The sequence below is a fragment of the Geotrypetes seraphini genome, chromosome 15 (assembly GCF_902459505.1).
Source record: "Geotrypetes seraphini chromosome 15, aGeoSer1.1, whole genome shotgun sequence".
In the NCBI taxonomy this organism is placed as follows: Eukaryota; Metazoa; Chordata; class Amphibia; order Gymnophiona; family Dermophiidae; genus Geotrypetes; species Geotrypetes seraphini.
In genome coordinates, this window is record NC_047098.1 from 59,594,155 (window position 1) to 59,607,773 (window position 13,619).

The 13,619-nt window shown below is 40.2% G+C and overlaps 1 protein-coding gene across 3 annotated transcripts in view; it reads left to right on the forward strand.

The window, feature by feature from the left end:
• Positions 1-13,619, forward strand: part of GALNT17 (polypeptide N-acetylgalactosaminyltransferase 17) — a 361,915-nt gene that overhangs the window by 172,795 nt on the left and 175,501 nt on the right. For all 3 annotated transcript variants that reach the window (XM_033921217.1, XM_033921216.1, XM_033921218.1), the window contains one exon: positions 1,234-1,431. In XM_033921217.1, coding sequence (XP_033777108.1) covers positions 1,234-1,431 — 198 coding nt within the window. The remainder of the gene's footprint in view (positions 1-1,233; positions 1,432-13,619) is intronic.

The following is a 13,619-nucleotide window of genomic DNA, read 5'->3' on the forward strand; positions in this document are numbered from 1 at the left end:
GTCAATTTTAGCAGAGAATTAGAGAGTGACATAGTAACCACTACCATGGTTACCAGGTAATTACCACGGCTACCATGGTAATTACTATGGTAATGGAAAAAGTCTACAAAAATTTCTGGAATTACCATGGTAATGGTAGACTGTTCTGCGGTATTGCTGTGGGAATGGGAAGCTAACAATAAACCTATACTGTTATAATCCCATGGTAAAGGGGACAGGCTGACCCTCCCTAGACCTGCCTTAACAACCCTGGTGGTCTAGTGGCCTCTTCAAGGGCAGGAAAGATACCCCCTGCTGATGTAGCCTCCTTTCAATGCTTTTTCAAAATGGTGGCCGAGACGTCATGCGGCAGCCTTGTGAGATTTGCATCTACCATCCAATTAAGTGCAATTGATGTTAATTATTAGGTTCTAATTTTTAATTATCGATGCTGATTAAGCCTTTTAAATAATTAAGGCCCTCTTATACTAAGCTGCGGTAGAAGTTTCTACCTCGGCTCAGGGCGTTAAATGTTCCAATGTTTATAGGAGTTCAATAAGTGTTGGAGCATTTAGCAGCCCAGGCCATGGTAGAAATTTCTACCATGGCTTCGTAAAAGGGGGGGGATGGAGTAAGTTAGGCAAATCTAGGTGCCTGACTTTAGGTGTCATTTATAGGATCAGGACCTTAATGCACGGTTTACCATAGGCTAACTATAAATTACCACAAAGCTGCTTAACACGGTTCTGTGATACCAGAGATACATTGAATGGTAAGTGCTTAATGCAGCTTGGTAAAAGAGCCACTGAATATCCCTCTCACTGGCACTTATCTGTTCAGAGCCACTCCATGCCAGAGAAGTGCCTTTGAATGTCGACACTGTTATGTTCATCATGTGAAGTCTTCCTCCTGTTCTGTGCACTACTGTAGGCTTCAGTCGTTTTCCATTCTTGCAGTTATCTCTATTTGCAACTCTATTGAATCCATTTCTAAATAATTTTGCAGATGATATCAGACTCCAAATTCAAGATTCATATCCTCTTAATTTGTAAAATAGAATCCCTTGGATTTTAATTTGCTCCTTATAATCTATTTTCCATGGGGGATTCCTTATCATTCTAGGATGGATACCAGGTGTTAATGTTGTATGCCATGATCCACAATTATTATATGATATTTTTCACTACTAAAATAGCCAATACATGATATAGAAATGTGAAATTGATTCACTATTCCTTTCTCTTTTCATCTTAGGGCTGAACCAGTTCTTTCTAGAATTCAAGAGAATCCAAAACGTGTTATTCTTCCGTCTATTGACAATATTAAGCAGGACAGCTTTGAAGTCCAACGTTATGAGAACTCTGCTCATGGTTACAGCTGGGAGTTATGGTGCATGTACATTAACCCTCCAAAGGACTGGTGGGATGCTGGAGACCCTTCCCTACCGATTAGGTGAGTCATAGTGTGATGCTATGAAATTAAGTTTAGAGGGGAAGATGTCTATTACTCATGTTAGAATTGGAGCATCAATGATGTCAGTGGCGGGTGTCAAGCTTTGGAACGCTCTTCCAGGCATACTGCAATTTTGTGTTGGAAAGATTAATTTTGAAAAAATGTTGAAAACGCAGCTCTTAATGCTTTCCTATGAAAATGTTGCTATTTCTGTTCTTCCTGTAAGTTTTATTGCTGAATGTTTAATTGATAAGATGTTTGTCCGTTGTTTGTCCACATCTATGCGACTAAAGGGCGATCAGTATATTATACATGCGACCAACATGTTAACCGCATAGTTCTATGCGGTATATACATTTTTAAATAAATGCTAGTTAAAAAGTTGAGAATCTTTTATAAAACGATTGATCAGAAGCAAGTCTTGAAATACAGGGTGGCAACTATACTCTGCCATTTTAACCCTTTATTTGGCATTGTTGCTCAGAAGCGACATGTGTCTTCTATGGCTCTTATGAGAGATCTGCATCTCCAAATGCCTGTTACTTGGCACTGTTGCTCTCATTCAATATCAAGTTACGTAAAGCAGCCATTTCACCATCTTCCAATTAAAGGGTTAAGAAGACTACTGACTTACATATTTCTCTCTTCAGTTTGTATGCTAATGCCTTAAATGATACTGTAACTCTCATAGATAACTCGGTCTCACTAGGTTGAGTTTTCTCTTTCTTCTGGAAACCAAGGACTTTATATTCAAAGGATTTATGCTTCTTTTTATGTTCCTAAATTGGCTTCTTTGAAATTTTGCTAGGACTGAATGCCTAATTTATTCTCAAAGGTGTCAATGCAAACAGGATGGAGTCATTATGTCTACTTTTGAAGAAAGGCGGGAGATGTGAGATACACCGTATTATCTCATGTATAATGCGCACTTATTTTCCATCCAAAGAAATGTCAAACTCTGGGTGCGTATTATACATAGGTATATACACCGTGATAACTGGGCTCGGTCAGAAGGTATTGAATTACCTATGGTATTACTTTAATGTTTGTAATTTATAGAATATAATGTCTAGAACTCGTATCTAATACTTACAGGTAGTTCAGTGTGTTCCGAATTTAAATTCCCTATCCAGTAATCGTAGCACTTGTCAAAGATTTAACATATATAGCTTATGCTGTGCCGCATTTACATTAAAGGGACACTGACAATTATGCCTACGCAGTATACATAGGTATACGACCAGTACAGTTTTTTGTATTAAGTAATTTTTAAAAAGTCAGGGTGCGCATTATACACAGCAGCGCATTATATACGAGATAATACGATAGAGATGTTTAACTACTTAACTGACATAAATGCACAGGAGGCAAGTCTCTTTAGTTGGCAGGAAGCTGTGGAGTGAGGGGGCATAGGATAGAGATGAAAGGGGACAGACTCGGGTAACCTGAGTTACAGAAAGGGTGGTGAATTCGTGGAACAGCCTTCAAGTGGAGATGGTAGAGACAAAAACTGTATCTGAATTCAAGAAAGTTTGGGACAAGTACATAGGCAGGGCAATAGGTCAAGTAGGGCCAAGTAGGGCCTAGGGCCCGATGGAGGGCATCAACATTGTTTTTTCCAAAGTTTCCAAGTTTGCTTAGCAGGGTTTAAAAAAGGTTTGGACAAGTTTCTAGAAGAAAAGTTCATAAACCATTATTAAGATGAGCTTGGGGGAATCCACTACTTATTTCTCAGATTTGCAGCATAAAATCTGTCCTGCTGTTCCGAGATCCTGTGACCTAGATTGGCCACTTTTGGAAACAGGATGCAGGGCTTCAGTCTATCTCTACTTATACTTATTATATAAAATCTGGATTTGGCCCTGATGAGTTGTACTTATTCAACTAAGAAGTGCTATAAAATATTGGGAAGCTGGTTTTCATAGAAGTGATTATTTCTTGAAAAGCAGCTTGAGTTTCCTAAAATACTGGGGCATGTTACTGAAAAGCCCTCATAGTTTTTACATAAAACATTTGCTCACTTTTCTAAAGGGAAAAAAAAACCCAAAACATTTTCTGGAAAGAAGTCAATTGTTCTGTTTAAGTTTTCACAACATATAACAAAATACTGATTAGATCAAGTCAGTCAATGTTTCCTTTATTTAGTCTTGGATTTCAAATATTCCAACACTCCTCATTGTGGTTCTTTTATTGACTTAAGACCCTGTTGAAAAATGTGTAAAAACTGAGCAATTAGACTATTAGCTAAGAAAAAAAGTGAGCAGATGGTCTCCTGGGAGACAAATTAAGAAAAACTTAGGAGAAAAATGTATCTGGGATGCAATGTTAGTTTATCTTAAAATTTAGAGTTCTACTTGTATTTTTCCTGGAAACATTAGTCCTTGGAGACAGCTCCACCTTTCAAATGGGCCAACAGAAACGATGTGAACGGTTCATGACTTTTCAAGATCTAAAAGGTCTCTTCTTCAGGGCTTTGAAGAGAACATCTGTGATACTGTATCTCAAAAATTAATTTGGGGAACAACCTTGCATAATGAGGACCACTGAGGCTTATTCAGTAAAGAATGTTCCTTTAGGAACAGAGCAAGGGATAAGCCCAGCATGAATATTTTTGATTGGAAAATGAAGTGACATAAATCTAAAGCAGATATGCAACATTTTCTATTCAATTTTATGCTTAGGGCTTCTATAAGTGTTTATGGTTGTTATTATTATTATTAAAAGTATGTGTTTATTTTCCAGCTATCTAGGAGCTCTTTGAAGGTCAGTGTTTGTTGGTGTTTTGTGCTAAAGAGGTATTACCGTGTTTCCCTGAAAATAAGCCCTAGTTAGATTGACCCCTAAAGCCCCTCCCGAATGTCCCTGACATTCCCCGACTCCATCCCTGACAATAGTGCTGCCCGATTCACCGGCGGCAGCACTCCCCCCCCTTGTACAGCATCTTCCTATCCCTCTCCCATCCCCCCGTGCAGCAGAATCCCGCCGACCCTCCCACCTGTACCTCTGTGCAGCATCTTTCCATCCCTCCCTCCTATCCCCCCATGCAGCAGAACCCCGCCAACCCTCCCACTGTGAGATCAACATCTGCACCAAACAGCAGTAGCGGCAGCACTCTGAACAGGCTGGTGGGGAAGGCCGCGAAGCAACATGTTCAGAGTGCTGCCTCTGCTGCTGTTTGGAGTGGAGGTATATTGGTCTCGCGGTGGGAGGGTCGGCAGGGTTCTACTGCGCTGGAGGATGGGAGGGAGGGAAAGAAAAGAAGGAAAGGAGATACCAGACCATGGAGGGAAGGGCGAGGTGCCAGGGCATGGGGAGAAGGAAGGTAACAGATGCCAAACCAGGGGAAAGAAAGGAAGGAGAGAGATGTCAGACCATAGAATAGAGAGGGAAGGAGAGAGAGATAGGAAGGGAAGATATGGAAAAGCAGATTTTGAGAAGAAAGCAGAAAAATGGGAAAATTGAATATTAAGTTAATGCCAAAGATGGATTCAAGTTTGATCCAAACAGACTGGGGATTTTGAATTACAATCCACTTGAGGGGGCAATACCAATACTTTCAAAATAGAACAAAACACAAAAGACCCCCCCTCTCATCAATACTGGGCAAGTTTCTCTAATAATATCATCATGTAGCATAACATGTAATATGATGATATTATTTGAGAAACTTGCCCAGTATTGATGAGAGGGGGGTCTTTTGCATTTTGTTCTAGTTTGAAAGATGGATGCAAGGCAGAAAGTGAAGACGGAGAGAAAAACAGTCAAAGGAGAAGAAGACCCTGGAAACATAGTTAAAAGCCCTGAAAAATAAAGTCACCAGACAACAAAGGTAGGGAAAATAATTTTATTTTCAATATAGTGATTGAAATGTGTCAGTTTCGAGAAAGGAAAGATGTTAAACTTTAACTGTGAGGGCCACAGAAAAAATAGTTAATGCCGTTTAAATACCTATATAATATAAATGTGTACAAGTTGAGCCTCTTTCATTTGAAAGGAAACTCTGCAATGAGAGGGCATAGGATGAAGTTAAGAGGTGATAGGCTCCGGAGTAATCCGAGGAAATACTTTTTTTACGGAAAGGGTGGTAGATGCGTGGAAGAGGTGATGGAGACAGAGACTGTGTCTGAATTCAAGAGGTCCTGGGAGAGGCACGTGGGATCTCTCAGAGAGAGAAAGAGATAATGGTTACCTCGGATGGGCAGCTCTATGACCTCACAATGCAGGTGTAAAGAGCCTTAGCCTATAGGAAGAGGAGATGCAAATGTTAAGAGCCTTAGCCAATAGGGAGAGGGGAAATATGATAAGAGACGTTCAAATACCTACATAATGTAAATGCGCATGAGGCGAGTCTCTTTCATTTGAAAGGAAGCTCTGGAATGAGAGGGCAGAGGATGAAGTTAAGAGGTGATGGGCTCCGGAGTAATCCGAGGAAATACTTTTTTTACGGAAAGGGTGGTAGATGCGTGGAAGAGGTGATGGAGACAGAGACTGTGTCTGAATTCAAGAGGTCCTGGGAGAGGCACGTGGGATCTCTCAGAGAGAGAAAGAGATAATGGTTACCTCGGATGGGCAGCTCTATGACCTCACAATGCAGGTGTAAAGAGCCTTAGCCTATAGGAAGAGGAGATGCAAATGTTAAGAGCCTTAGCCAATAGGGAGAGGGGAAATATGATAAGAGACGTTCAAATACCTACATAATGTAAATGCGCATGAGGCGAGTCTCTTTCATTTGAAAGGAAACTCTGCAATGAGAGGGCATAGGATGAAGTTAAGAGGTGAGAGGCTCCGGAGTAATCTGAGGAAATACTTTTTTTACGGAAAGGGTGGTGGATGCGTGGAACAGTCTCCCGGAAGAGATGGTGGAGACAGAGACTGTGTCTGAATTCAAGAGGGCCTGAGATAGGCGCATGGGATCTCTCAGAGAGAGAAAGAGATAATGGTTATTGTGGATGGGCCATTTGGCCTTTAACTGCCATCATGTTTCTTTAAAGAGTTTTACCTCATGCAAAATTGTCATTTCTTTAATAAGACATTAACTGTATTTTTCTGTGGCCCTCCAAAGGGTTTGAGTTTGAGACCACTGCTCTAGACTGAGCTGGAGTCCTCCACCTACAGTCTTACCAGTGGGGGGTGCTATTTCACTACTACATTTTCAATAGTGAGGGACAGGCAAGCTCTGTCAGACTTCAGAGAACCTATCTGTATCTACCAATTGAAAATCATGCTATTGAAACACCGCTCGTCCTCCTCCCCCCCCCCCCCCCATCAGCAATGCATTTGGAAGACTCCTGCTCAGTTTATAGGGAACAGTTCTGCAATTCATTCAAATACAAGTTTGTCACATAGAAGTTGTCAGCACAGAAAAAATGAAGTGAAGTGTACAAAACAGTCAGGAGAGGGGTGACTGAGTACTGGGGTAGGGGCGGTATCAATGTTTATCCATTAAATCCTAAAATCAAAATCCCTAATTCTGCCTCATGTGTACTGGAACAAAACATGTTTTTCAGGATGTTTATCGGAAGCCATAAGTACTCATAATATCCTTTACTGATGTTCCTTAAAACCTATTCCAAGACCGCTACAGAACGTTAAGTAATTCAAAACCCAAAGCATTGGTAAAATTTCTGCAAAACAAGCTGTTTTGTGTTGTCGGTTTGAGTCCTGAATTGCTCCAAAGTCTTTCTCCTGCCTCTTGTGCCGTGACATGGCAGTGAATTATTCCTCCAGTTCAACTGTGATTACTGATGGCTTTGGTTCTGCTAGGGTTTAATGGCAAATTCTTCATAGCTGAAATGGCAGAGTAATTTGTATATTAAGAGCTTATGCTATTGTAGAAAAAAAGCAAGCTGCTGGATTGGGAGTTCCAACTGTCAGGGAGAGAGATGAAGGTAAGTGCATGGAATTTACTGCCTAGCACTTACAGGGAATACACTGGCCAAAAAGAATTGTTTCATTTAACTCGCGCCCTTTTACAAAATTGTAGCGCGTTTTTTAGTGCTGGCCACAGCGGTAACAACTCTGACGCTCATAAATGAGAGTCAGATCTATTACCACTGTGGATGGCGCTATAAACTGCACTACGGTTTGTAATAGGGGGGAGGGGAAGGGTTAGTTTTTGTGTGTTTTTTTCCATTTCAAAATCTTTATTAATAATTTTAATACATTTTAAAAACTTTTGTCTTTTGTATTCAATCATTGATTAATGCTTCTCTAAACATACCCTCCCTTCCCTCCCCTCCTCCCTCCCCCTCCCCCCGGTGGAAGGATGTGACCAGGATATTCAATAAATATAAAGATATAAAAACTTTCAGTTAGCTAAGGTAGTATCTTTTTGGAGACTAATCCAAGTTTCATATGCCCCCAAAATTATATTATGTTTATATATTTGATTTCTCCAAAGAGCGGTCACTTTCGACATTTGTTGTATGTATTGAACTTTAGTCAACAAAACTCGAAATGCTGGAAGATCTGGTTATTTCCAAGCAGATCCCATAACAAGTCGACCTGCTGTCATTATCAAATGGGGGGTTAGTTTTTCAAGTCATATACAGAATTTCTTTCTTTTTATGTTCTGTTTCAGAGCAGTGTCATTTATGGGGGTAGTATTGTGCAATAGTTTATCCCATGGTTCCATACTGCTCACTGCACCTCAGTAGTGTGCACTGTTCTTCAGTTGTGCACCTATTGATAATAGTGTTCACTATAAGCAATAATTTGTTGTTGATCACTATTGAACATTACTGAGTGATAGTGAGCTCTGTTGAACAATGGTGAATATTATTGTACAGTAGTACACAATTTGCATATCACAGAAGAAAAGCTCCAAAGGTGAGATTTGAGTGGACAGAAGTAGAATAATGGGTACACCTCATGTCAAAATGATGGCAGCTGTCAAACATAAGAATCGACCAATCAACGTTCACTTCCAGGATAAGCCACACCCACTTTTACCCAAACCCTCCCCCTTATACTACTGACAGAGTAAGTAAAGAAAAAAGGAGGAAAGCTGAAAGGGCAAAATCAGTATGTTGGAGACAGGCATAGTGAGGGAATGGAGCAAGAAGGAAGAGGTGAAAAAATGGACAGCAAATGCTGAAAAGAGACAAAAGCAGAAAAAGAACATAGACAAAAGCAGAAAAAGAAACTGGGACTAAGATGATGGAAAACCAAAATGTCCAGACAAGGTAGAAAAAAGTGTTTTATTTTGAATTTATTAACTGGTATATGTTGACTTTGGGACAGGTGCATCACAAATATACTTGTATTCTATTCAGTGGCATAGCCATACAACTAATTTTTTTTTTGGCGGGGGGGGGGGGGGGAAGGCTGGAGCATCTCCCTACCTGAATGCAAAATATAAATACTTGAGCTGGTAGGGAACCCCAAGCCCTGCCAAGATCTCCTCCAGTCTAGCAACCAGAAATCTCCAAGCTTTGTATCTAGAGGCTTACCTTTTTCCTCATTTTGTGTTGCATAGACCATCAAGAGAAACTAGAAACTTCTACTTATTTGCTTGTCCAAAAATGGATAGGTGTAGACATAAGACCTTCTTAGATAGGACCCTAGCATTTCAAGCCGGTAGGCAACAATCTTGGTTAGGTAAATGTATTCAGCAAGCTATGTTATGCTATTGCAGTTTTGGGAAATTAATTAAGACCACTTTGTTCGATAAGTTTATTACTTAGTGAGTTTTATTATTGAAATTCTATTTTATAAATCTTTGTATTTTTTACTGTATTATTGTATTTCGCCGATTGTCCAGCTCTTTTTAGTGTAAACCGCCTAGAACTTTTGGTTATGGCGGTATAAAAGAATAAAGTTATTATTATTATCATCCTCAAGCTGCCACTGCTTTTATGCATGCATGAAAGCCAAGGGAGTGGGGAGGCAGCAGCAGCTCTGAAATACTGTTGCAAGCTGCAGAACTTGGATCTAAGGAGCTGGCCATCAGCTGGTGAGGCTTGGGGATTCCCATCAGCTACAACAAGGGAGATGTTCATTTTGAGGGGGCTAAGGTCATAGTGGGAGGCCCAGCCCCCTCTCATCGTTATGCCACCAATTGTGTTTAACACAAAATGAAGTACTCTCTGAGTTTGTTTTGGGGTTTCCAGCTCAGTTTTAGTATTAATATTTCTGTCTGTGTGTTGTGTGTGAAGAAGTCATTTAAAATTGTTTTATACATATATGGTAGTGATTGTGGGTGGGGAAAATGGGAGAGAGGCCCCTTCCTTAATTTCTACCCTGGGTCCCAGCATGTCTAAAACTGGTCCGGCATGGGAGAGAGAATGTGCATGTGTGAGCAAGTATGCACATCTTGGCCTGTCAAATTTTATGAAATATATACAAAATATGGCCCCATTAAAAAAAAAAAAAAAAATTAAATAAGTCTGTTTTAGAGGGATTGGATTATATAAAATAAAATAACTGATCCCTTATTAAAAATCTTGGATCCTTTCTGGAATCTACCACTGATTCCTTTTGAAAAATTCTAGGCACACCCATTCTCTGAACCCGCATTCCCAACATGCACTTCTACCCATGGTATATACTAACTATCCCTGAGATATAATGGGAAGCAGCAACAATTCCCAGTTGCTCCTGCCCTGGTAGCTCCATCTTAAAAATGGCCCTACCATGCCCTTAGTGTTATGGTAAGGTTTTTAAATAAGGGAACACTACACTATTTGGCAGTCCGACCTCTAGTGGTAGTTCTATGAAGCAGTCCAGAGGAGGGCGACGAAAATGATAGGAGGCTTGCGCCAGAAGACGTATGAGGAGAGACTGGAAGCCCTGAATATGTATACCCTAGAGGAAAGGAGAGACAGGGGAGATATGATTCAGACGTTCAAATACTTGAAGGGTATTAACGTAGAACAAAGTCTTTTCCAGAGAAAGGAAAATGGTAAAACCAGAGGACATAATTTGAGGTTGAGGGGTGGTAGATTCAAAGGCAATGTTAAGAAATTCTACTTTACGGAGAGAGTGGTGGATGCCTGGAATGCGCTCCCGAGAGATGTGGTGGAGAGGAAAACGGTGACTGAGTTCAAAGAAGCGTGGGATGAACACAGAAGATCTAGAATCAGAAAATAATATTAAAAATTGAATTAAGGCCAGTACTGAGCAGACATGCACGGTCTGTGTCTGTATATGGCTGTTTGGTGGAGGATGAGATGGGGAGGGCTTCAATGGCTGGGAGGGTATAGACGGGCTGGAGTAGGTTTTAACGGAGATTTCGGCAGTAGGAACCCAAGCACAGTACCGGGTAGAGTTTGGATTCTTGCCCAGAAATAGCTAAGAAGAAAAAAAAAAAAAATTAAATTGAATCAGGTTGGGCAGACTGGATGGATCATTCGGGTCTTTATCTGCCGTCATCTACTATGTTACTATGTTACCTCTGGGAGCACTGCAGCATCATTTTTAAGAAAGAGCCCCCAGGGCAGAAGAGACTAAGGAATGCTCCTACTCCATTCCCCCATTAGACCCCAGGGACAGTATGTACTAAATCATTTGATATTATTCAAGTATCAATCCATCCTAAGACAAATTAATAGTTTCAAAATATTGACAGTAGCCATGCTGGCCACATCTTTGGTTTTGGCTAGATCAAAGCTTCCCAAACTGAGAGTCATGACCACAAGTGGGATTGCAACATTTGGCAGTGTGATGTGGGCAGACTTTACAGGGATATCTCATTGACCTGTGTGCAGCAGTGTGGATGGGGGGGAAAACCTTTAAAAAAAGCCAAGTACTTAGTGAAAAGCAGTGTTTATTTTTACAACTCCGGGTAGCTACTGGTAGCCAGGCTACTCTTTATCCCGCACAGTGCACACAAACTGATCAGACTTCAACAAAAGTCCAAATGGCTTAGTATATCAGGATTTAAAAAAAAAAAAAAAAGGAAACTGCATTTCAGCTAGATTGATAAACAGAGCAGTCGAGATTCATAAACAAACAGAAGCTGTAGTTTTAAACCCTTAAAAAACAGGACAGCAGTCAGGAGTTTTGCCAAACAAAGGAAACAGCAGTTCAGGTAGTTCAAAACCCAGGGCAGCAGTTGGGAATTTCATAAGCAAAGAAAACAGCAGTTCTTCCAACAGGAAGCTTATCTCATTATCAGTCCTGTAGTAAAAGGGGAAATTACTGTAGTTGGAACTTTCTTCAGGCTCCTTCTGTCCTTAACATCTCCTGAAGTTCTCTCTCTCTTTTCCTTGCCCTGCCCTTTTTATTTCTGCTCACTTCCTGTTCCTTCAGGTATTCTTGCTGTGGCTTGTCCACTAGAGGGGGAGAGAGAGAACTTTCTGCTTAGCTCTCTGGCTAGGCAAGGGATTTGCCACCAGAAGAGAGGTAGAGTTATCTCAAAGGGATCCTGTAGGAAATTGGCCACCAGAGGGAGAGTTCTATAGACTCCGTCACACCGTACCTTTGGGGGTTTCATTGTTCTGTAGCAAAAATAATGGAGTGCTGGGATGAACATCCTATCAAAATTTGGAAGGTTTCCATGAACATGATTTGAGAGATTTCTCTCACAAAGGGAGACAAGGTTAATTTGTAACATAAATGATTAGAAAAATGACCTATGAACCTCGTAGTTTTGCCTCATGTCTAACTTTATTTAATATTTTTTTATAAGGAATTTGAACCTCTTTATTCAGTCTGCAGATGTTGTGCATTGTTTGTATAAAGATGATTTTTAGCTTTTATTCCTGTGGTAATTAGGGATGGGTTGTCGTTTGCGACAAAGTGAGCTCCCTGAGGAAAACGTTATAGAAAACTGAATAAATAAATAAAATGTCATTTGCTGATAATAGCATGCATGCTTCTTAAAGAGTGTATACTATGGACCAGATTCAATCAATGGCGATTGAATTTGGGTGCCAGAAAAAAATCGGCACCAAGCGCTATTCTACAATTTTGCTTCCCTCCCCCCAAACCTCTGTAGCTGGTTCTGAAAATCAAATATCTCCTACATTGCAGAGTCTGACATTTGCCACTGATCCACTAAACCCCGGTCCCACACAGTTTGTGTTACACAAGATTGACCTTTTTGGACCACCATCTTATAGGCTAATGAAAGTTCTTGCATTGTAGTGGAAAGATCATAGATGTGTAAAGCTGTATTTTTGTGTGTGTACAATTTCAAAAGCTTATTTGCATTCCTCTATGAAGAATCACACCTCACACTGAAGTTTCTCTCTTCTAAACTAGGGTTCTGAAACAAAGATCTTGTCTGCTCTAGGAAAATTGATAGAACCTCTGTAAATACAGACAAAAATAAACTAGATAAAGGCAGGTATCCTGGGAGATTTCTAAATTATGCCTTAGCAGACAGGACCCAAAAGATTTAGCGCAATGAATGAAGATTTCTGAAGCTTTGAGTGGAGACATTTTATACACTAATCATTTGATCAGAGAGAAATTGTAAGTATTAATATAATATTATGCAGCCGTACTCATTAAAACTAGATTCTAATGTGTTCTGCACCCATAATTCATCAAGAAATGGTATTATGGACTATCACATCTATAGTATAGCATCCAACAGAGATAAAATGCAATGATTAGTATCATTAATTACTGAATATATGCAATTAAATATACCCAAGTCAATGTTCAAAAACACTTATCCAGATAACAGCACTTGCTATTCAGATTTGTGCTGACTCAGCACTATGGGGGCGCTATGCTGATCATGCTGGAGTGGGGCGCAGTGGATGGGGGGGAGTGGGACCACCCCGGGCACCATCTTGGTGTGGGTGCCGGCACCTCTCTGTCCCCCCATGCCACACTCATGTCCTCCCTTCCCCCCCCACCGTACCTTTTTATAATCTGAAGAGTCAGCTCTGCAAGCTGATTTAAACCTAATTCGCCGCTCAACTGATAACCGATGAAGATTTTTACACATTAATGCAACACTTTTGTATCTTTTATTAGACCAAAAATTAATCTAACCGCAGTATTGTGGAGTAACTGCAATTTTTTGATCAGTTAAGTTCAAATATAAAGAATTACAGTAATCAAGTTGAGGTAACACTAACATCTGAACCAACATGCAAAATGATGTCCAAAAAAGCACGACTTCACATGCCCAAGTTTCCTCATAATATATAAAATCTTCCTCTTTTAATTAGAAAATTGATCTTCAAATGTAAGAGAAGAGTCTAAAAGAATACCCAAAACTTTGGTCGTTT